We start from the raw sequence: 24,878 nt of genomic DNA on the forward strand, positions 1-24,878 counted from the left end.
AGGAATATAGAAATTATAGGAATAAAATTTTGTAGACATTTTCAAAAAAGTCAAGCTCAGCAGAGAACTAACGTAGAGGAAGGTAGCCCTGATCCTCTAAATTGCAACGGCCATTCATCATACAAAATTTTCGTTTTTTTGCAACTTTGACATTGGAATGAATACTGTAAATCTTCAATTATGTTTTATACTGGTCGGTACAGTTCATGAGTGCTAAAAAAGGGGAAGACATAGGCCAAATCAGAAGTCTTGTTTTTCGACACCTTCAAAAATGGTGGTCCTGAACCGACCTTCGTTTTCGCAACGATACTACTCCCAATTACCCGGAAATAACATACATCCCTAATTATATAGGTAATGGATGAAAGTAACTGATGAGCGGAAAAGAATATAATCTTGTTTTGAGTTCCGGTTTGCTGATAATCTCTCCAAATGATCAGCAATGGTGGATATCGGTATTGGGTGGAAGGACTATAACAGTGGAAGTTGAATATCGTATTCCATGGTGGCTAACCGGATTAGTTGAAAACAGCACTAATAGACCGGAAATGGAGTTGAGTTAGCCTAGTTAGACCGCAAACGGAAACGGAAACGAACCGGAAACAAATGCTACGACAACGCTTAACGCTCAACGCTCAACGTTCAACGGTCAGCACGCAACCACAAACGCTCACACACAAAAAAATCTTTCTCATCTGTACCTTTCTGAATCTAGATTGCATACTATCATTTATTAAAATTTTCGAGTTTTTTGTTGTTTTTTTTTGTTTATTAGGCTCATTAGCATTTTAGCTGTAACAGAGCCGGGTTTTAATCGTGTACATGTACATTTATTTATCTATATATATATAAATGGATTTCTGTCTGTCTGTCTGTCTGATTCTTATGGACTCGGAAACTACTGAACCGATCGACATGAAAATTGGTATGTAGGGGCTTTTGTGGTCGGTGAAGGTTCTTATGATAGCTCGAGACCCCTCCCCCTCTCTAAGAGGGGGCTGCCATCAAATGAAACACAAATTTCTGTATTACTCGAGAATTAATCAAGCAAACGGACTGGTGACTTGGTGATTGGTGACTTCAATAGCCTGTTTTGAAAGCAATTTTAAGACTATTGAAACAAGTTTTTGGATCAAAAAGTAACAAGTATATAACGCGAAGACATTTTATCTTTCGAATGAAGTGTTTATCATACCATTTCGTTCAGTTGTTTAGGAGCTTTCAACGCTCAAAATCTCGGTCTCCGGTGTAACGCTTTCGGTGTAACTTCCAGAAGGTATATTTATAAATTTTTCCATTATGTGGTTTTTAAAATCATTATTTTTTTAAATTTAATGGTTTCTAAATTTCCTACATAGATAACATCCTTATTTTTTTACTGGGATTGATGTCGGAAGATTGTGGAGGAATATTAATAACTTTTAAGTAATTGTAATGTAACCATGTGCGAACTCCATATGTCTTGAGCTCTAGGTCATTGTCTTGGCAGAACCTGAATCCTCGATTCCATCTCATTTTGTTCACACTTTGCTACATACTACACCTTTAGGATGTTCATGTAAACATTCGTATCCATTACACCACCGATAAAAACCAAATTGAGCAAACAAAAAGTTTGTAATGTGCCTAGGAAGGGCAGCTTGAATGCCCGAGCACAGAGGGACAAACCGTTTCTCATCAAAAAAGATCAGTAACTCCAATTTGACTATTCCAAACAGCATGAAACACATCAACATCTTACTGGTAAGATGTTATTTCCACAGATAGGTCCTAATTTGATATTTTCGACTCTGATTGTTATCGTTTCGTATGAAGGATGCTAACGATGAATTAAACGTAAAAAAATCCAAAAGAAATGTTTAAACATGGTGGTGGTGGAGGGATGATATGAGGGTGCATGTATGAGGAATTTGATTGGTATATTGGGTCAGAATGTTTACTCGATCATCCTGAAGGAAAACATGAAGCAAAGTGTCAACAAAATGGGATAGAATTGAGGATTCAAATTTTGCCAAGACAATGAACCAGAGCTCAAGACATATGAAGTTCGCACATGGTTACATTACAATTACTCAAAAGTTATTGATATTCCTCCACAATCTTCCGACATCAATTCCAGTAAAAAACTAAGGAAGTTATCTGTGTAGGAAATTTAGAAACCATTAAATTTCTGAAAATAACGATTTTAAAAACTACATAATGAAAAAAATGATAAATATACCTTCTGAATACACCAAAAAACTCGTTGTTGTTGCAATGAACAAGGGATACAATACTAATGATGGAATTCGGAAATTGGCCAACGCATTCGAAATCGAGTAGAGATTTCAACCAGCGTACGATTATGAGTTTGAGTCAATTTCTTACATTAGCACATACATTCGCGATTTTTAAAGAAATAAAAACCATTATTCTGAAAACAGATAGCAAACCTTTTAACTCTCATATGACACTATAATTTTATCTAAATAGAATGTTCCGAAAGTTTGTATTCGACTTTCAAAAGAAGGGAAAAGAGATCTGCATGGTGAAGTACGATTACGGATTTGAGTCACTGTATATCGTGGACTTCCGACATATCTGGCAGTAGATTTATCGAACGACTAATGTTTTTTTTTATATCCCTTCAAACTTGTTGCATCTCTCAAGTGTACATACTGCTTTGACCGCAGATTTGCATGGTTAAATCTGGTTAATTTATTCAGTATTCAGTCTTCATTTTGTCGAATGAATACTGTTGGAACAATAGGTATCGCAGCAAATGATTATCAACATCCTACCTTATTATCAAACGGTATGCGAAGAATTTCAGTGAACTGACGGCATTGGAATATATGCTAGACCACACAATTATTATCAGAGCTGATAAACATCCGACTGGAAGTCATGAACATCAATTCAATGTGCCCAAGATAAATTTATCCTTTGAAGGTAATTAACCTTTCTAAAGATGATGAGATGGAATATATTCCAATGTCGTCTGGAATAACCTGTCCAACATATTATGATCGTAATATTGTTTTTGCTTTTATTCTGATGTTTCATAACACGACACGACTTTAGTAGCAGTGCAATATGGTGAGTCTCAGGATAAGAAAACATTTAAAAATAAAGCTTTTTTTTTGAATGAATCAATAGTAAAACAAAACGTCAAAAAATTCCTCAGCTTCGTGATAGCAGAGAATCATTATCCATTTGAGTTGTATGGGTTTCCCCCCCCCCACAAACTGTGGATAGCCTATCTGCATACAAATTATGTAGAGTTCCACAATCCAAAAATTTAATGAGCAAATATTTACGTGCTTACACAAAAAAAACACATGTTGACATATTTGCGCTAATTTAAGTTTTTTGATCAATTCAAGGTCAATGCTTTGGTCAACTCAGAGTTACCAAGAGAAAATCATTTGGTTATGATGGGTGAGGATTAATAGTTAGTCGCAGTTTGCACAGATTGCGATTAATCGTAAATCACATCATGCTCCCTTGTTTTCCATTCTTGTTTGCGATAGTGGTTTTAAGGTTTCTCCCGCTAATTAAACAAACTTTTCGTGTATTGTGCAGTACAGTTCCGTTCGCCTACAGAAGAAGAACAATTTGATGTAGCGAAACTGTGGGCCTGATTCTCGAATACACTTCACGGAGGAAACGAAATAAACGGCACGCCACTGAACTACGTTTTACGAGCTAGTGAAGTGTCGAAGATAATAATGAGTTTTCGGGCAGAATGAGCACTTTTCAAATAAAAAATCATTAATGAAAATTAACTTCTTCGTTTCAAACTGGTATTCAATGTGAGTGGAAAACTTTGTTACCTTCATGTGATAGAATAATCTCATACAAAAATTTTATCTGAAGATAATTTGATATTATAATGATTAGTTTAGTGGGAAACTAATCTCGGGTCCAGATGTCGACACCATACCGTTGTCATCGCGGATACGTTTCATTCCGTTTCCACCGTGAAGTGTATTCGAAGTGTATTCGAGAATCGGGCCCTGTAAGTTGTATAACAATAAATGAAATTAATTGCATTTTAATTTTTGCATGTTGTGTGGGGTGACATGGACACGTTTCTGTGGGGCGAATTGGTCCTACAGGTTTGAGGCTTCTCTTTGGTCTAGTTGATTCCAGATGCCGCTGAATTACAAAAAGAGGATGTACAGAGGATGGAAGAAGGAGGAACTTGAAAGAGCAACGCAGGTCATCGAGAACGGATTTTCTTTGACCAAGCATCAAAAGTGTTTGAAAATGCTCGACCAACAGTGAAAAGATTCATGCAGAATTCGAGATGGTCTCAATCCAATTTTTCTGGTCTGGAATCTGGCCAAGACACCTAGTATCGACCCCAAAACATTGTTACTGATTGTAACATTATCCCAAAATACTATACATAAATATAAGTATGTTTTTTTTTTCGATGAAACAAACACTGGACCAAATCACCCCGCTTCAAATTTTAATGTACATAAATCTCTTTTATTTTATGATATATTTGGTAGATTAAGGCTTTATATAATGATTAAACATTATTTATTGAGAGAAAACAAGTGTAGCTTAATATACAATGTGACATTTTTTATTTAGACCGTATTGGTTTGGAAATATTAGGCGATTTGCTTAGGTGTCCAAATTCCCCCCCTTTCCCCTAATTGAGCCTGTAAAATAAAACGTATTATAGAAAAGATATCGTTATGATCAAACACAATGCAAAAAACAAGATCAACATGAAACATTAGTCTGGTACCATTTACGAGAAGTTTTATTTGATCGCCGGGTTAAAGTTGCTAATTGAAAAAAAAAAAATAGTTATCACCATGACCGTGCGTGATTTGCTGGCTAATGAGCCTGAAACTATTTCTCGATAAGTGCCATACTTTGTTTTTAATGTTCAAAAATCAGTTCTAAGGCCGCTGGCGTGCTACCGTAAAATAGTTTGGATTATGCTCTAACATCGACATTTGATCATCTCAATCATCGCATTGATTGCCCCGTCAATTGGTACCGATACTTATTCGGGTTGGTTGTACTTTGGGTCGAGTTCGAGAACGATCCGTTTGCTAAAAACTGCTTAAGGGTAAAAAAAAAAAACACAACGACCCATGACTCATGAAGCGGAGAATGGGCCCCTAGTCTCGTGCTGCATCCAAATCGATTCTCTGCACTATCTGCGTTGGTTCCGATTATCAGCAAGTCATGGAAACTATTTGGTCAAACACAGAAAGAAAAAAACAGAGAGTGCAACCCATTCTCTTACCTTGGCTTCCGTCCGATGAACAGCGCGATGACGTCGAAGAAAATTGCCGGTGCATAGTGTAGGAACAAGATCGTCAGATAGTGCATGATTTTGTTCGGGTTGTTCGAATAGCACAGGTACCAAATCGATTTGATGGTGGGATACATCGAGCCGAACTTGATTGTGCTGTACGTGAAGTCACCCCAGGTGATGCAGTTGCATTTCTCCGTGCAGAAGTTGTAGACGGGAATCTCCGGCTCAGGCATGATTTCGCTGTGGGATAAAATATTTCTCAAATTAAAATTGCATTTAACTTGTATGGATACTAAGAATTCATTACGTTCGGAATCGTTCAGCAATATCCCACGCCGCTGATATGATACCGTTGACACATAGATCCACTGGGACCATGTTGGCCACTTTGGTAGGATCCGCTCGAAGAGTTCGCAGCACTCCGGTGCCGGCGCCAGCAATCACACCCGTTGGGCCGTAGAAATTGTCAATCCATCCTGGAACCGGTTCCTGATAGGTAGCGATTACTGGAATAAGAATAAATAGAAAAAGGAATGAACACAGAAAATTCAAATCCGTTGAATATGATGACCTAATTGAACAACTTTCGATCGAAATTCGCTTTCAATGCGCGTACGCCGTCAATGCTCATCGGTCCATAATCAGCTGTCGGATCTGCCATCGAAAGGGGCGCTTTTTCAGCTGATCACGTTTCGAGGAGAACGACACCAACGCCCGTATCGTTCGTTTGTTTGGTTTAATATGGGTTGTTGTACCGAAACGTAGCAAGGTAGCAGGTCGATACATGCGGTACAAAATTGGTGGCACCGTGATGCCAGATTATCGCAAGTGGCTGCTTTCTGTTTAGTGGATGAAAATCAAACAAAGCGGATGCCCTTCTCGATCACCAAATCAGCATGCACTGCACGTGGATCATCACGGTGCAATTTGAGTTTTCTTTTTTCACCCGTTGGGGTCGAATCGTCCGCACGTTCGTTGTCGAAATCAAGCGTGGCCAGGGTCTAGAGGACGGGGGCGTGCGCAATAGACGTGCCATCGCTGCAGGAGTGGCGGTTCGGGGCCACCGATGTTTGGCCATAAGCTAGCCACTGACAGCTTGCTGGCGTGGTTTAAACTTGACATTTGTCTATGAAACTATTTCGTGAGTTGTTTTCTCGCATTGTCAAAGTATTTTCACCAGTCACGCGCTATTGACCTTCAATATTTCTCATGACGAGGACAGGAAAATAGTGGTAAAATAATTTAGCAACTACTTGCATCAGTTGCTTGTGCTTTTGCTCCTAGCTGAAAAGAAGAGTTCGATCCAAGTGTTGCGCTACGAAGTTGTATTTTTTGATCGATGATGCGCTTAATGAGTATCATTTATACCAAGGTTTAATTTGAATGTGAAAGACGTATTTATTTTCATACTGACGCATTGCTGTCTCGAAAAAGGCAGACGTGAAAAAATGACGGCACAATTTTGTTTATCTCTGCATGTTACATCCTTTAGAAGGTATTTTTACATGATTACTCATAGCTGAATGAAGATTTGGATTATTCCACTACGCAAAACCAATAAGTCGCACCCTCACATGCCGCAATACCGTCAGCTATACCGTTATGGGTGGTGAAATGTCACAAATAATATACATGGAGTTATCTCACGCTTGATGAGTATAATTTGTTGAACATTTTGTTTCACAACAAGTTTATTTAGCAGAAATGCTTTGTATTTCTGAGGATTTCTCTGACATTAGCGTGAGATAGCTTGACGTTTTTAGTGGAATGGAATAAAAATTTGAACACTTCCGTGATCGTAAACTTTCTTTGTAAACCTTTCCGCTGTGGTCTATCTCAACAACAATGTGCCTGTCACTCGTCATGTGACATGAAGTGAGATTTATCCATTCCTGGGTTTAGGCTCCACTTTAGTAGATTTAGTGTAGCAGGAACATTTGTTCGTCAAAAAGGTTGATATTCATAGTCCACCTAAATATGTATAATATCTCCAAGAGAGAGAGAGAGAGAGAGAGAGAGAGAGAGAGAGAGAGAGAGAGAGAGAGAGAGAGAGAGAGAGAGAGAGAGAGAGAGAGAGAGAGAGAGATGTAGTTCTAAAAATATGAATGTGAAATTTTGAACACTGCTCTCAATTCTAAATTGCATGTGAGCCTCCGACCTAGACGGTTGGAATGGTGGAATGTCATTGACTTGAAGACGCCCATTAACTCCACATCTCCGACCGTTATTATCACTGTGACAAGTGGCAAGTTTTTATATAATTTACGAGCATGATACACACATTTCACATATCGTCTTGCACGCTGGGGAGATAAATAAATGGATTAGTATTCACCTAATTCCCTGCTGATTCTGCAAGATAGGAACACCAACCGGATAGTCGCGTACTCAGGTATCTAAAAATGTCTTGTTCTTACATTTTTTGGTACTTCTCCATTTACCCCTTTTTAACGAGGTGTAGAGTATTTTAAATATAGAAAAGAAACATATTTATTTTTAGTGGTATGTTTGGTCTAAGTGTTCCGAGTCTGCGGTTACCTATTAGTTTAGTCGGTATATGTTTTTGTTATACAAAATCTGCGGGGAAATACGCGGATGTTTCAGTTTTACGGCACATTGATGGAATTAATTGGCGTTTAAAACCTTGAGTTTTTTTTTTTATGTATTCATGCTCATTACTTTAGGATGTACTGTAGAAATTAATAAAGACTAACGTACTCATAATTAACTATCTCTTCATATTGTCTCAGATTTATAATAACTATCAGATTTTTGAATGTTCTGAATTTCTGCTTGGTCACCAACAGTACACACGATCACCAAGAGATAACGGACTAGGACACCTCGTAGGTTTATACCATTAGTACCGAAAATAGTCGAAAACATCGAACATGATTTTTTTTTGCATTTTTGGGAAGCTTATGACCTCAGAAATGTGTAACTGGATTCATTCGGCAGATATAAAGCCGATCGCTCCCGTAGGTTCAGGATACGTCTTGAAGGAAGCTGTTTCCTCCTGTAGGGACTCGATGACTCCTTGGCGGTTATACTCGTGGTCCACCCACGACCTCTTCCGTTTGGCACTGCGGCGATCAACGGATGCTTCTACTTGGTACACCACTTCCATTCGCGGAACTACAATGGATAATGTAAATTTCGACAAACTAATCAAATGAGGATGTCGCTTAATGTGTTGATTCGCTCACGGCTCAATCCAGAAGAACTAGTCACTCGTCGCTGTCGTTTAGAACTTTCGCCGAGGAGAACCATTTCACGAATGACAACTGATGTAGGGATATGACTGTGAAGGTTGGTTTGGGGAATAAAAGGATATGGAAATGGATCGAGAACAGTGGGATTCAGCCTGCTATCACCGTCATGATTACTCCCTCGATATCCTCGTGGATTGTGTTCCTAGCGACAGGATACAACAGTCCAAACAAGTGACGTCTCCGATTCTGCTCTCTCAGAATTGTTACAAATGTTATCCTAAAAGGATTTTTCGATATTTGATATCGTTGGAAAGTTACAGCCGAAAGTATGAGGTCGCCTCAAGGGATATACAGGGTGGGCCATTTAAAGTGGAAGCATCTGGCAACCCCATAACTTTTGACAGAGATGTCAGATTAACAAATGTCATACCGCGTTGGAAGCGTCATTTCAGTACAATTTTAACCATGGAACAACACACACCTAAACAACGCGCTGAAATTGTTCAGCTGTACATTCAAAATAACTTCTCAATTGTGTTAACTAAACGTGCGTGGAAAAATAAAAATAAAGTTAAAACATCGCCTGGAGACAACACTATACGTCGATTATATGCCAAATTTATATCGTCTGGTAGTGTTGGTAATGCCAGTCATCTGTCCAGACAACGACCAAGACGTTTCGACGAGAATATTGATGCCGTTCGAGCCATTGTTGCAGAGACTCCATCGACATCAGGTCGCCATCGTTCGCAAGAGTTAGGCATCTTTTTATTGCCATTTGTTCGTGAAAATGAATTGGACAATTACTGGTTCCAACAGGACGGCGCTACATGCCATACAGCGGCTGCCACGACCAAATTATTGCGCGAAATGTTCCCCGGAAGATTAATATCGAAAAACGGCGATTATGACTGGACACCGAGATCACCTGATTTGACGCCTCCTGACTTTTTTTTATGGGGATACAGTGAAAGCTCTCTATAGCGACATCGCAAGGGACCGTCGTTATAGAGAAATGTCGCTATAAAAACTGTCGCTATAGAGAATCCGGATGTCGTTATAAAGAGAGAAACGCTCAAGTCCATGCGAAACAAATCAATTATATTATTAACGAAGGAATTAACAGAAAAAATTGAAACAAAACATTAAACAAGACACAAAATTCAGCTTATTTGTCCCCCAACAAAGTTTTCTTTAAATCAAAAAATTTTGAAAAGCTGTCCTTTGGTAATTTTTTGCTAGTTAATAAACCAGCATAAATCGTTTGGAAAGCATCTTCTAGCTGGTTTTGAGAGGGTGTGCTTATAGTTTCATTGTCAACTACATCGTCAGGTACTGAATGAATTTCATCATCATCGTTATCAATAGATGATTGCTCTTGCACTGTTTTTATGATGTCTTCGTCAGACAAAATTGCTCCTTCGCATAAATTGTCGTCAAAAGTCACGTAGTCTGAAAATGGCAAATGTCGATTATACCTTATATGATATTTGAAAATAATATCCATTTATAACCAAACCTTCAAAAGAATCAAAACCTTGCTCAGCGAGTGCTTCAAAATTCGATCGGAATACATTTTCCTCTAGTGGGTCGTTATCAATGCTGTTTTCATTGATGCAAATCAAATTATCTGATTTCACAAAGCCAGCTTTGACGAAGCAATTAACAATTGTGGATTGTTTGACATGATTTTGCCACGCATCAGCTAGCATACAAACACACTGTAGGAGGTTGACATTCAACAATTCGTCTTTTTCTATCGCATTCAGTTGGTCTCTTACTAATTTGTTGCGGTAGTACACTTTCAAAGCTTTAATTATTCCAAGATCAAGTGGTTGGAGCACAGAAGTCATGTTTGGAGGAAAATATTGCAGTCTGCAATTTCTTAATTTTTGTTGAATATTTGGATGGCTAGGACAATTATCGATGAACAAAATGATACGTCTTCCTTCAGACACCATTCTCTCATCCAGGTTTAAAATCCATTCTTCAAACAACGCGCTCACCATCCACGCATTTTTGTTGCTTTTGTAGATCACTGGAAGGTTCTTAATGTTTTTAAAACATCTAGGTTTGGCACTCTTACCAATGACCAAAAGTTCTAACTTTTCCGATCCGTCCATATTTGTTGCCACAACAACTGTGATTCGCTCTTTGGAATTTTTGCCTCCGTGACATTTATCGCTTTTGAAGCAATATGTCTTATTGGGTAAGCATTTGAAAAATAAACCCGTTTCATCCATATTAAAAATATCTTGTGGGCTATAGTCAGCAATCAATAGCGGTAACGCATCGGATTTGAACTGCTCAGCAGCTCCGACATCAACAGCTGCACTTTCACCACTTGCAGTTTTAAACGAAAGCCCATTCCTTTTGACGAATTTTTGGAACCATCCGTCGCTGGCTTTAAATGATTTTTTCTCTAGTTTCGCTGCGAGCTCATTGGCTTTTTCTTTTATGATCACGCCAGATAGGGGGATATTATACGAAATCGCCTGCTGGCAAAAAAGCATAACAGCTTTTTCTACGGCATCATACTGAACCGAGCGAGTTTTTTTGAATTCTAGCGAAAACCGACGAGCCTGTAAATTTTTTACATTTTGGTATATTGAACATCAGCAGTTAAAACCTTTATTCTTACCTTTTCACGAATTTGGATCTTATTTTTGATTATGGATGAAATCGTGTTGTGCGGCACATTAAATTCACTGGATAATGTTTTGTTTTTAATGCCTTTTTCAAATTTTTCAATTATAACCAATTTATTTTTTAGCGTGAAAGATTTTCTTGTCTTTGAATTCATTTTGGACTGGAAATTTATATTAAAACAAACTATACTTCAAACTGTTGCGTGAGTATGAATTTAAAAGCTTACCATGTAACAGTTACGCGGACTATACTTTTCGTTTTAAGTTCAATTCGAATACTTTATTTCCTCAAGCACGGGATTCTTGTACAACAATGCTTCAATTGATTTGTTTCAATAAGCTTTACCTATCTTTTATCAGCTTACAGGTTTCCTATGTGTGTGTATTGTGATAGCTGAGCTGAATTCGTGTTGAATTCAGATGTCTCGAAACTGAACAAAGATAAGGAAACTGACAGCACTCTTTTTTTGCCTCGCCCTAGCACTGTTTGGGCGGAATGGATTTTATTTGCGCCAGAATCATTTTGAGTACACGTGATCCACAACAGCTAATCTGTTTTGTATTCCTTTTTACCCACACGGTATCGTTTAGTTAGTTTCCTATTGCGCATCACAAGAGCTTCAAAGCGATCACGTCTCTTTCGAGAGTTATTTTTTGCATTGCTCTTTCGCTTTACGATATGGTACAGCTTAAAATTATGTGCAGCAGAGTTTTGAATACATATATGAAAATGTACCGTCAGCAGAATCGCGTCTGAATATATGTTCAAGTTGAGTGATGTTTCAAATTTAAATTTCTCTGTTTTTGTAAAGTATCCGAATATTAATATTAGTTGCGCACGAACATTTAATCGTTCACAAAACATAATATAGACTATTTTCGTTCATAGTCATATACTAAGTTCAATCAAGTTCATTATTATTGCACTGTTGGCGTGACCTTGAGAATTGTCGCAATAGAGAATGATATGTATGAGCGGTAATGTGTCGCTACAGGGAATGGTCGTTATAGAGAAATGTCGCTATAAAGAAAAGAATTTCTATGCGATTTTGAAGGGACCTTTGGAAATGTCGTTATAGAGAGATTTGTCGCTATAAAAGTTGTCGCTATAGAGAGCTTTGACTGTATTTAAAATCCAAGGTATACACTGGTAAACCAAGGACCCTGGCTGCGCAAAAAGACAATATCCGACAAGAAATTGCTGCCATATCGGCCGAAACATTGGGCAAAGTGATGGAAAATGCCGAAAAAAGGGCACATTTTGCGGTCAAGGCCAGAGGCGGTCATTTACGAGATATCATAATCAAAAAGTAGTTAGAACAAATTTCCTTGGACCAAAATAAATGAATTTCAAAAATTTTTTGTTAAAATTCCACTTCTTTACTTTGCTATTGCAAAAACAAATCCTTCCACTTTAAATGGCCCACCCTGTAGTATAGGTGTACGAATTTCTAAACGCAGTTTTCTCGAAACCATTTTTTTCAGCTAGTGGTCTCGATATCTCAGGATCTATTCGATTTGGCTGAATTTTCTTTATCATTTTCAATTCGAAAGACAGGTTTTGGTATGTATGGTGTCAACGATCCCAATATACTCAAATACGCTTAGTTCCATTTTGTTGTGCACTACGACGTTCTTGTCACATTGTCGAAATCACTACTTATTTGTTTGGAAGATCTTATGATAAAATTTGGTATTATTTTGCTTCGAAGTGCCCGAAAACCCACAAATTTGTGTCCGACAACTGATAAAAGAACATCATGCCTTCGGCAAAACCGTAAAATTGCTGATTTCGCCCGAATACGATACGATTGCTAGAATAGTTCAAATGTTTAAAAAGAGTGACATTCTCATACCACAAAAGACAACTTTTCGAATTGACAGGGCTATCATCTAAAAAACTAATCGATAAAACAAATAGAAAGTGAGTTTCCCATCCATGTGACAGTGCGAAATCGACTGCATAAACAAGATTTTGAAGGTCGAGTGTCAATTACGAAGTGATTCCTATCCTAGAAAAACATTTAAAAATGGTTGAAGTGGGCATAAGATCAGGTTATTGGACAATCTATGACATGATTAAGGACAGATAAGACTAAAATAATAAATCTGGGTCTGATACATTTCTACGCAAATGGCAACGAACCGACAAAAGTCATAAAAAGTCGTGTGGTGTTGGAGAACTTGAATTCATCGACGGAATAATGACAAAAGAAGTTTATCTGGGCATCTTGGAGCAAAAACTTCCAACAAGTGCGCAAAATCTGAAGCTTGATCGTCGCTATACATTTCAATAAATTGAAGATCCAAAGCATACCTCGAAACTGGTATCAAATTGGTTTTCGGGAAATAATCGATGATTTGGAGTTACCAGCACAATTTCCTGACATTAACTCAATAGAGCATTTGTGATCTATTTTGAAAGTTAAGTTTCAAATAAAATAATTCAACAAACCGTCAACAATATGTCATTGCAACTGGGCAAAACAAAATCGCACTACCCGGAATAAGGTGGATTTACTATTTTGTGTATTTATTTCCTACTTTTATTTCAATCATCTGAACGTATTCGTGCATTCGGACGCCAAAGTACAACAGAAGCTGACTACACAGTCTTATCGGTTTCTAACTAGAAAATTTGGAACAACTTGTCAAAACTGACAGTGGTCATGTTTTACAAAAATATATTCACAGTTGTCAAAACTGTGAATATATTTTTGTAAAACATGACCACTGTCAAGAGGCGCAAATTCAAGTCAGAAGTGCAGAACCAGCAGGATGAAATCCATCGTCCGATGTATGGAAAACTTGTTGGAAATTTTAAGGGCTATTTATATCTATTTTTTTCAGAATTTTAAAGGTATGTTTTCGAGAAAAATGAATTTTAATTTCCAAAATATTTTTTTTTTCAATTAAATTTTTTTCCAAAAAATTCTTTGATGATTTTGAATGAAGAACTAAGTAATTTCCTACATTTCATTCTTTGACCAACTTTTTGTAGATCTTATAGTTTTCAAGTTAAGATTTTCCAAAAAAGAGTTGAAAAAACTCAAAATTAAAAAAAAATCTATCAGACTTACAAAATTTTAGTCAAAAAAATAGAATGTAGGAAATTATTTTGGTTTTCATTAAAAGTTATCAAAGAATTTTTTGGAAAAATCATCGGAAAAAAAATATTTTGAAAATTAAACTTCATTTTTCTCGTAACAAACATTTTTTTTTTTTTTTTTTATCTGTATTATAGTGACTTTCAACACTTTTGGCTGGTTCGTCACTTTTTACTTCCAATTTTGGAAGAATGTTGGGAGTGAGAATTGAACTCGTGATCTTCAGCGTGAGAGGTATGGATGTTACCACTACGCCAGATCGGCTCCGTAACAAACATAATTTTGAAACCAAATAGATATAAATAGCCCTTAAAATTTCCAACAAGTCACCCATAAATCAAAAGATGGGCACTTTTACATGGAAAAAGTTTTTCGAACAATAACGTTTTCATTTTTTTTCTTCGGAAAAATACTATTAATGTTTAATTCGTAACATTTTTATGTATAAATTATCGCAATGTACATGCCCTGTTATTTAGAAATATGTCAGGAACATGTCAAACGTGAGAATTTACACACAAAAATGTTACAATCAAAACATTATTGTTTTCAAGAGTCTTTATAAAAAATGATTTATATTTCAAAAACCATAAAAGATAGAAAGTTGATGTCTTCGACAAAAGTTTATATTTTAACAAGATCTAAAACTTTGTCGAATACAGTATATCGCTATCTTGACTTCAAACAAAATTAGGGTTAGTTGTATTTTTATCAAAGAAAACACGAAAAAGTAGTTCGAGAAACTTTTTCCCTGTAAAAGTGCCCATCTTCCGATGTATGGACGACTTGTTGGAAATTTACGGGCTATTCATATATATATATATTTTTTATATTTATATTTTTGGAAAATTGGGTGTCTTCCAAAAAGTAGTCTAATTCTTTTTCGAATATTTGAAGTATGCAAAGTGGCTTAAATGACCCATGTCTTTACACCCACAACGTTTCACTACTATCTGAGATAGTGCTGCCAACTCCTAAGACGAGTTGGCATGAAATTCGTCATATTTTGCATTCAAAGATTCCATAAAAGGTTCATGTGTGGCTGTCAATTGGTAAAAAAAATATTTGCAAGAAGACTTCATGTTAGAAGAATGTTTTATACACATAATGTTTCGGCATTACATTGCGTCACCAAATTACATGGAAAAGTCATTAGAATAAAAATTAAACTTCTATCGATCCCGCTTGTACCTAAGCAGATCAGCCCTGCGTTATTACGTCCAATCGAAAGCTTCTAGGCCATACTCAAGAGACGAATCTATGCAGACAATTTGGTTACCAAAAACACAGGTGAATTAATTTTTCGTGATATTCTACACTATTCCTCTTGTACAATTTGTTCTGGAACTTCATTAACACTAGCATCAACCAATCTCTTGAAACTTTTTGTCTTCAGATTCGACTAGAGCTCCGTACCAAATATTTCCAGTGATTAGAGTTTGAGTCTGTATAACGGAAAGGTTTTTACGCCAGTTTAAAAAAAAACAGACAATCCACAGGTGAAATCATAATAAATGAATTGTAATAAATTATCATAAATAAACGTAATAAATCATTGAATATAATCGCTAGACAATAAGCATTTCATAGATATACACATAATATCTTTATTTCAGGTAAGCATAGGATAAATGTGTTCATTAGATAAACAACAATTAGGAATTGAAATCTGGTTCCCCTTCGGCCAGCTGAACATTGGTAATGGAGATGTAGCATATGATAAGTTGGATGTATGTTTCTCAGATATTTCAATGGTACTCAACAAAACCATCCTCAGCTATATTGTTTTGTACCGCAGTCAAGGCTTCCACTCGACCTGTTGTGTACACCATAAGTTTGAGTACCTACGTGTATGAATTGATTGGTTGTTCAAGATTGATAGGCCTCGTTCCTGAGAGATTCATAGTTCCGTGTTTGCAAATACAGGAGTCAGGAGTTATCAATAACAATAGTATCATTCCGCTCCATTTGACTGTGGCTCATCGACGACGCATAAAGTTCGTCGCTCAGTTAGCATACCTTGCATAATACTATCATTATCACCATCACTTGATTCAGTCGAAATTTCCTCAATTGGTGCCCCGTGCCGTTGCGACCAGACAGCCACCGCATTCGAGAGGTCACAGTCCACCGCGTCAGCCTGTTCGGAACGACGCACAGTGGGGCCGTTTGGAAAAAAGACGGTTAAAAATCTTTTCTGGTCTTACCTTACATTTTAGAGCTTGGGTGTCTTGAGGAAAGCTGATCATAATGTTGATTGGGGTAATTTTACGGTTTCATTTAAACTCTTATTAAAGTACAGTAAAAATTAAAACACTAACTTTTTATACTTACGAGATAGTTGAGTTATATCTTCAGCAATATTGTAGAACTATAAATTTCATGAAACTTTGCTGAAGATACATAATATCTATCTATCAGTCCTTCAGAGATATAACTGTTTTCCTGTGGAGGCTATCTCAAAACTAGATTTTTAACTTAAGTTATACCTAAATTACATTATATCAACTCAACATGTTCCACAAAGTTTTAGATAACATAAAAATACAAAACTTTGCTGCAGACATTATTAGCGTTAAATAACACCATTGTGATGTACAGTGATTACAAAGCAAAAATATGTCACTTTTATTCATTAAATTATTAAAAAATGTGCACGTCTGTGCATCAATACTCAACGTCATTTTGTTCGTCAGGGTTTGTAGTATACGGCAAACTATTTTTCGAACTCGGGAACTCTCGGGAACATCACTTTTTATACCAATTTTTACAGCGCAATTTACTCAATTTTACTCTGGTTTCTTCATACTTTATCTACTATCGATGTTTATTTGCATTATATTAATTTATAAATCAATTTCTGATTATATCCTACTATCAGACCTCAAATTTGAGTTATTTTGCAGTAGTTTTATTGCAGTTGGTGATAGTAAATTGGACCTTTTTCGATTTTCGTTTTCGCAAGCTGCTTATGAAAGGGTCGGATGTCAAAAGTAATATTACAAAAACATCCTGATTGCTGACCTCTCTGCAAGCTGAATTTTGAAGGTATATATATATATATATATAAATATATATATATATATATATATATATATATATATATATATATATATATATATATATATATATATATATATATATATATATATATTATGTATCTTCAGCAAAGTTTCATTAAATTTATAGCTCTGCAATGTTGCTGAATACATAAGTCAATTATCTCGTAAGTATAAAAAGTTAGTTTTTTAATTTCTACTGTAACTTAGTAAGAGTTTAAATGAAACCGTAAAATTATCCGAATCAACATTCTGAACAATTTTTCTGAAGACATCCAAGCTCTAAAATGCAAGGTAAGACGAGAAAAGATTTTTGAGAACTTTTTTCAGAACGGTCCCACTGTGTGACGTTCGGATGCGACGTGTGAAAAGACGCGCACAAATAGGCCCACCGTTTCGTTTGCCACCCGCCGCAAGTGGCGTCATGCCTGTGTGTATGTGTGTGTGATCCGTTCGTAGGTATACGTGACCATGATACGGATCTCCAGTGAAACCGGATGATCCGTAGTAGCTTCAAATTGATAATTCAATTCCCCTCCGGAGCAGGGGAGCGAAATTCAAGCGCAAAACAAAAATCAAGGCCAACAAACTCGTTACCATACCAGAGAAAGTTGAGGCCGAGCGTTTGTCGATGGCATGCGGGTGGAGCAGCATTATACTTTGAGGCGTTTTATTTTTTTCTTAGCATTCTTCCCCTCCATTGAATTAGCGTTAAGCGCGTTCGTTGGTTACTATTTTGTTTTGTCGGCCAAGGTCTTGCGTCAACCGATCGTCACTTGGGACGGATCACTTATCGGGAGAATTTTACGAGACGCTCACGTTTTCGAAGCACCGAGCGGAAGATGTCCAAACCAAATATTTATTTAAAGTTTTTCCTTTGAAAGGTAGTGATTAAGCTCTTATGAATGAGATTAAACAAATGGCGCCTTTCCCCCCGTCTTCGGTTGATTTCAGCAAGCTGTTACATTGCAAAAATTACGAAGCTGGATGTGAACGGATGAGTAAAGCACTTATCGTCGGTAATGTTGTCTAGTTGATGTAATGTACTTAAAACAAAGTGTGTATACAATGAGAAATCATGACTGTTGTTGGTAAAAAAACGTTAACGTTATTGCACTTGGGGACAAACGGGTTTGATACTTCATTCGAATTGTTTGTTCATATTGGAGATGTCACATACGCGTTGCTCCGGTTGGCGAAATCTTTTCATTCGTAACGTTTTCTCATTGAGTCATCGAATATGAGTTCAAGTTTAAAAACGGGACAGTTGGCCTACCGTAGCAGAGGCAGTTCCTGATGCTTCTGACATTGGAGCTTCTTCAACGTGATCAGCGATGTCAACTCAAAATAAAATTGGATGCAGGTTAAGGTAAGAAATGCGTACCGCCCGATGGGGCGATGAAGGGGCAATCTTTTTTACACGATTCTCTCGAAATTACGCGGTTTCTTTCTGAGCTCACGCATAAATCGCGTAAAAAAACTCAGTGTAGACTACAAACATATAAATTAATTATTTGCGAGCAACAGGCGACCACTTTTTTTAAATTACACCATATGTTTTTTATTCGATACACAATAATAGATCATTTTGAATTAAAAAAAGTTTGATAATGTTAGATGCAGAACTGGACATTTATGTCTTTCAATGCTTGTCACGTACGATTTTGAAGACGGTTTTGAATTGGTCGTTACACCCTGTTTCACCCAGTTTCCTCCATGATCAAACGGCGAGGCCAGAAAAGGGATAGCTAGGCTTGATATACTCTAAAATTTGAGGATTGATGGCTATTATCCAAATATTGTGTGGTGCCGCAAACGGTGACCAGAATAAAAAAAACTCCAACCATATGTGCATGTGCCTAGGCATTCGAACCCACCCTATCGTGCGCGGCACGGGACGTGTGGAATTGATACGTGTGCAGTTGTAATTAACTAGTGGCCGGCTCCATAGCAGCTTTGTTCTCTACCCCATCATGGCCGAGCTAGTGCACAATTACCCGCGAATGGATGGCGTTTTGCGTTCTTGAAAATGCGTACGATGTTCGGTTTGGTAATTTTTAGAAAGGACGCTGCTCGCTGCGGCTTGCGCTTCTTGCGAATGCAACATTGCCGGATGGATACGAAAGGGTGAGCCATGAACATAAAAAAATCACCTCTTCTTGATAACTTTGGATGTTCGAAAGCAGTGATTCATTCATTGAAATCATTGCCCTTACATCTAAAATTAAATCAAAAATAAAATACTCTTCGCTAGTGTCTGATTCAGAGGAATGTTGAGCCAGAGTGTCGACTCAAACCAAAAAAAAAATCCCTGTTTTTCCCCTATTTTCCAGTTATTTTTCAGAAAAATTCCAGATGTAGGCTAGTCAAATTTTCTACTAATTATGTAGTCGTAGTTTTTAAAACATTTGACAAATGTCCAATCATTTGCGGAGATGAAGTCTGGTAAGTTTGTTGCTAGTTCGTTTTTTAGCCATTCTGGGAGTTTTTCTTGCATCATTCCATGTGTTGATCAAGTGGAAAGTTTGTGCGTTATGTGGTAGTAAAAATATTTTTTTTAATAGTAAATATATATTCCTTCTCAGGATACCAAAAGATAATCTTTGGAGCGTGATGAGATTTTTTTTGTTCGCAAATGAGATTTTCAGAGTTTTGTTCCGTCGAGTGGTCGATAGTTAGCGTTTACATAATCACATCACTAAGAATCTTGATTCTTACCTCTGTCCACTAACAACTGTCCCTCCCATGATGATCGCTAGGGAATCACGCTATAGAGGCGATCCTTCTGGCCTTCGGGCGGCGATTATCATACTAACATTTCTTCCCTTCCTCTGGTGACTGTAAGGACGTAGCCGGCGTCATTATTGACCATTATAAGCTCGAATCACCGAAAATTGCACAACGAGAATGATTTGCTAGTCCCAAGCGTCAGTCTGTGTGTTCTTTGTGCAATTTGGTTGGTTCAGGTCAATCACGGAGGGCAACTACGAATTGTACAGTCTACCCAAGCTCAAACTCAAGCTCATTCCAATCATATTTGCTTCAATCTGGGCGTCAATAAATGGCTCACACATCGATGTACGGACCAATTAATTTATCCAATTCATTTCGACTGATGAACGCTTTTTTCCGAAGAGAATTCCGTTGAACGCTTTAATGTACAACATAGATAACATTGTGCAGCCCTTCCGACCTCGAACGTCCCTTGTTGGGCCAATCGCCCACATCATCTCTCCGTACTAACGAGAACAATTGTCAGGAGGTTATATTAGCACGAAAAAAACGGAAAAGAAAACAGGAAAGCTTGGATACACACGATTAACAAGAATTACTCACATAGTTTTTTTTTATTCAATTGTGTGGAAGAATTTTCAACTATATTCTTAATTTCGTCCATATGATTTTTTTTAAATAGGCTGCGGGACGTATGAACAATGTTGGAGGGCCGCAGGATGGCCACCACTGCGGAGGGCCGCAGGGAGCTAAAACAATGAAATTTATGAACGTCTGTCGTCTGAGAAGTGTCGTGAGAAAATAAGAACTTAGATTAATTAACACAGTTTAAAGTTAACTTGAAGCATCCTTAAATACTAATACAAAACGAGTCTTTTTCATTTTGATTCAGATCAATTTCACGGAACTCTTATGATTTTCGAACCTTGCGCAACCTTTCGGCTTCCTTCTGTGTGTTTTCCAAAATTTTTCTCGCTCCGCCTGGGGATATTTCTTCTTCTCGTAGCCGTTTCATTGATTCATTTGACACAAAAGCTTCTTTCTCCGGGCTTTCTTTGTCTTTTAGAAAAAGAGAATGAAAATTTCAAACTAGTTGAATTAACTAGCTCGTCGTTTTATTGATAACCTTGTCGCATAGCACAACCGTTTTCTCATGCATGTTTTCATAAAAACTTTCGGTGTTAATGGGAAAGCCCTCTCACACGAGAGACTGGAGACCATTTTTACTATGGTGAAGAGTTCCATAAACTTATTGCTGCCAAAAATGCTCCAGTGTTTTGTGTTCATGTTCAAATTTTTTCATTCGTTCTGCTTTGTTGATCACATTCGATTAATTTTATAGATCGTTGAAACATTCAAACACGTTTACAATACCTTATATATGTTTCATTCAACACCCAAAATATTCACTAGAAATAATTTATATGGCAGAACAACGTTTGCCGGGTTAGCTAGTTGTTTTATATAAATATATTTTTTGTTTTTTTTTAATATAAAAGAAGAATTAATTTTTTGATTCATCCCTTAAGGCAAACAGCACCTTTCTCAAATAAAAAAAATACAAATATCCAAAATTTTTCAGGAGGTGATAAAGGATCATATTTGATGGAAAAAATCCTTCTGCATATATTGTCGAATTTCAAAAATGACAGATTTTTGTTTTTTTTTGTTTCGGTCTCCGTTTGTCTTAAATTGGCTTTACCTCAAAAAGTGCGGTACGTAGGACCATTCTGTTGTTTCCATTTGAAAGATGAGGAAATTTAATACAGGATCCAGTTGCAAAAGATTTCAACAACATTGTGGAAGTAAAACCCCTAAAAGTTAGAATTTGTTAAGGTGTTGTTTTGATTGTATTCGTCAACCAAACAAAAGCACTCTGACCACTCTACAATTGTCCCTTTGACACCCATCTTCTATCTTTTCAAATTTCGCTGTAATGTCTTTTTAAACAATTGCTGGTGAGTCTTTAATTAAAATCTTCAAAAATCACTATACCTATGATATTTAATAAACTTTCACCTTAACGTTGAATTATCACATTTCTTTAAAAAAAAACAATTTTGAAATATAAAAAAAATATTTTTTCAAACTGTATATTATCGGATCCGACCTGTATCAAAATATGAAGTGAGAACTCGAAAACTTCAAAGTCCTAATTTAACCCTTCGCGGTCGTATTATATTCCGTCATGGGTGTCGTACTGGTCGGAATTATTTTTCATTGAAAAAGTATTGATACATGCAAGATTATAGAAAAAACATTTTTTTTTAATTTTTTTTGTGAACTATATATACATGTACTAACTTAACAATGTATTTTAATGTGATGTTTTTATGTAAAAATTATATTTTATAATTCGGCTTCGTGTGAAATCTTTCGAAACTGTTTCCAAAAGTAAATCATATGAATTATAATCAATACATACTTTTATTTTTATTATCCGTTGAATATGAGACACTTTTGCCATTGATGCAATAAATATGTAATTAATTCCAGCAATATGTATCCGAAAAAATCAGCACTTTTCACTTTTAACAAAGATTTTTTTACATTAGATTATTCAGATGACATGAGACACTTATGCAAACAATTATTCTGCTTTTTAACAGCTACTTCAACATAATTTAAACCAGTAGATACTTAAATAATGACTTCAGCGTATCCGAAATGAGCAGAACTTTTCATTTCAGATGAGCAAAGATTTTTTTTTTGTTGAGTAAAATATAAGATTGGCATGGTTTCTTGCTGTGGTGGCTGAGAGCAGACAAACGGCCACAAAGAGTTAAATTGTATTGTCCTATTGTCGAATTATATTTTTTCTGGCTTTAGTGTTGAATGAATGAATTATGAATGTAATAAACACAAGAATTGACGTCGCACATGTGTGCATTTTCCATGTTAGGAAGTTCTAGTACTTGTGTAAAAAGAATAACAGTTAACGGACAATAAGCATAAAAATGGTAATTGTAATGAAAAGATTTTGTCATCATACAGCTAGGATTTGTTTTTTTTTAATAGAGTTGGGCCTAGAGCTTGAACTGCATTCGCTCGCTGATAACAAATATTCAATAGACAAACTGAATATTAGTGAACAGGAAGGATACGAATCTGGATACAATTTCGCTACTTTGGTGGTTATCATTGATTCGATTTGTATTGTTCACAAGCGAGGAAACCTCAAAACCAGCTGGGAAAGAATCAAAAGTATAAAACTTCCAATTGAAGGATGTGCTAAATTGTGGTTATGAAGACGATTCCTGTTTGGGAACAATGAAAATGTTATTGAATATGTTTTCCGCAATAAAGTAAGGATAGCAGACCAAATTCAGGTACGATAGTTGCTATCGAAATGGGGTTCAATGATAAGCGACAAAAGTGTAAATTACATCAAAACAAGTCAAGGTGATCGTATACGAAATATTGTATGCATCGATTGCTTCAGTATTGACGAAGAATAGGGAAATCCGCGTTTCACTTGAATTGTACATCTCGAACAAGAGGTGGGTTCCGCACCTGATATACGGGATGCTACTCTCATGTCCACCACGCCGGCGTCGATTATCTCAATGTACGATCACTTGTTATGATATATTTCCCACCATTCAACGAATTGTTGTTGACTCTGCTTTAAGGTCGCCACTTGCCTTGAAAGAAAACCCAATAACACGATAACAAATAACAGCAAGATCGGCAAGGGAAACGAAAGTGAAAGATATTCAGATGCACTTGAACCGGTTCAATCACTAGTGGCGAACAAAACAACATTCGTGCGTAGCCAACCGCCAACGTAGTCTAAATTGGGTAATCCCGGGCCACGACGACGTGGGCTCATCATGATATGAAAGATGTGGGTCCATAATAGCGACAAAAAACCGCTCTGTTTTCGGTGTATACATCATTTTATGTAGCGGAAGGCCAGCGGGAAGTGTCCGTTGATGCCCATACTGACCTACACCCGGTTTTGGCAGATTGTTTGTTGTTCTCGATTGTATGCGAACGGGCGTCAGAGATGCGGTGAATGACTACCGATGATGGGCGTCACGTTGTCAGGGTTCTCTTGTTTTACTCGAGTGACGAGTGGAATAGTAAATATTTGGTATATCCTCCAGAAAGTTCGACAGTAATAAAGAAGGCAGTATTCGTTGATGAATCGTCGTGATTGATGATGGTACTTGATGTATGTACTTGAATTTTTTCTTGTTTGAAAATTATCACTCCATCTAATATTATAACACAATCAGATTGTATTTAAGAGGACATCGCTTCCTTGTTTAGAGCAACAAAATATAAGTTTATAGAGTTACTGCTAGGTCATACTAGATGCTATCGTTGATGGTGTCGATTGGAAATACGAGAGCTAGCAGACATAGAAAACAACACAAAAAGTGTTGACTAATCGCATATTGACATATTGTTTACATATTTTGAGCTTAAGAAAACAGTTATAATTAAACTGTATTGAAATTCTAATAAAAAAATCGTTTTTCAATTATTCAAAACTACTGTTCTGAGGGACTGTCCTGTAGAGAAAATGTAGCAAAACTTTTGAAAAAGTCCAAGTCAGCTGTATACCAGATTATAAGGAAGCTTGAAGAGCATCATACTCTTGAAGATTTGCCAAGATCCAAAACCAGAAGAGGAGCTTCTAATACACAAATCGAGAAGAAATGTGTGAAGTTTTTGCTGGGCGATAAATCTGGCTCTGTACGGAAAATTGCCAAAACGCTTAAGGTTATCGTTGGGACCGTCTAAAATATCAAACGAAGGAACAACATCAAGACCTACAAGTAACCGAAGACACCGAAACGGACCGTGGAACTGCATGAACTGTCACAGGAGCGATGTCGAAG

General features: G+C 36.8%; 2 protein-coding genes across 9 annotated transcripts in view; both read right to left on the reverse strand.

Moving 5' to 3' along the window:
• Nucleotides 1-24,878, reverse strand: part of LOC129770302 (fatty acyl-CoA reductase wat) — a 93,598-nt gene that overhangs the window by 2,379 nt on the left and 66,341 nt on the right. For all 8 annotated transcript variants that reach the window (XM_055773036.1, XM_055773039.1, XM_055773038.1 and 5 more), the window contains 2 exons: nucleotides 5,577-5,775; nucleotides 5,258-5,509 (listed from right to left, as the gene is read on the reverse strand). In XM_055773036.1, the coding sequence (XP_055629011.1) occupies nucleotides 5,258-5,509; nucleotides 5,577-5,775 (451 nt within the window). The remainder of the gene's footprint in view (nucleotides 1-5,257; nucleotides 5,510-5,576; nucleotides 5,776-24,878) is intronic.
• LOC129770304 (tigger transposable element-derived protein 4-like) lies at nucleotides 9,470-11,242 on the reverse strand. Its single transcript, XM_055773044.1, has 2 exons — nucleotides 10,001-11,242; nucleotides 9,470-9,933 (listed from the first exon to the last, which is right to left on the reverse strand). The coding sequence occupies exons 1-2, from the start codon at nucleotides 10,992-10,994 to the stop codon at nucleotides 9,650-9,652; spliced, it is 1,278 nt and encodes a 425-aa protein (XP_055629019.1). The 5' UTR covers nucleotides 10,995-11,242; the 3' UTR covers nucleotides 9,470-9,649.

Source organism: Toxorhynchites rutilus, chromosome 2 (genome assembly GCF_029784135.1).
Source record: "Toxorhynchites rutilus septentrionalis strain SRP chromosome 2, ASM2978413v1, whole genome shotgun sequence".
In the NCBI taxonomy this organism is placed as follows: Eukaryota; Metazoa; Arthropoda; class Insecta; order Diptera; family Culicidae; genus Toxorhynchites; species Toxorhynchites rutilus.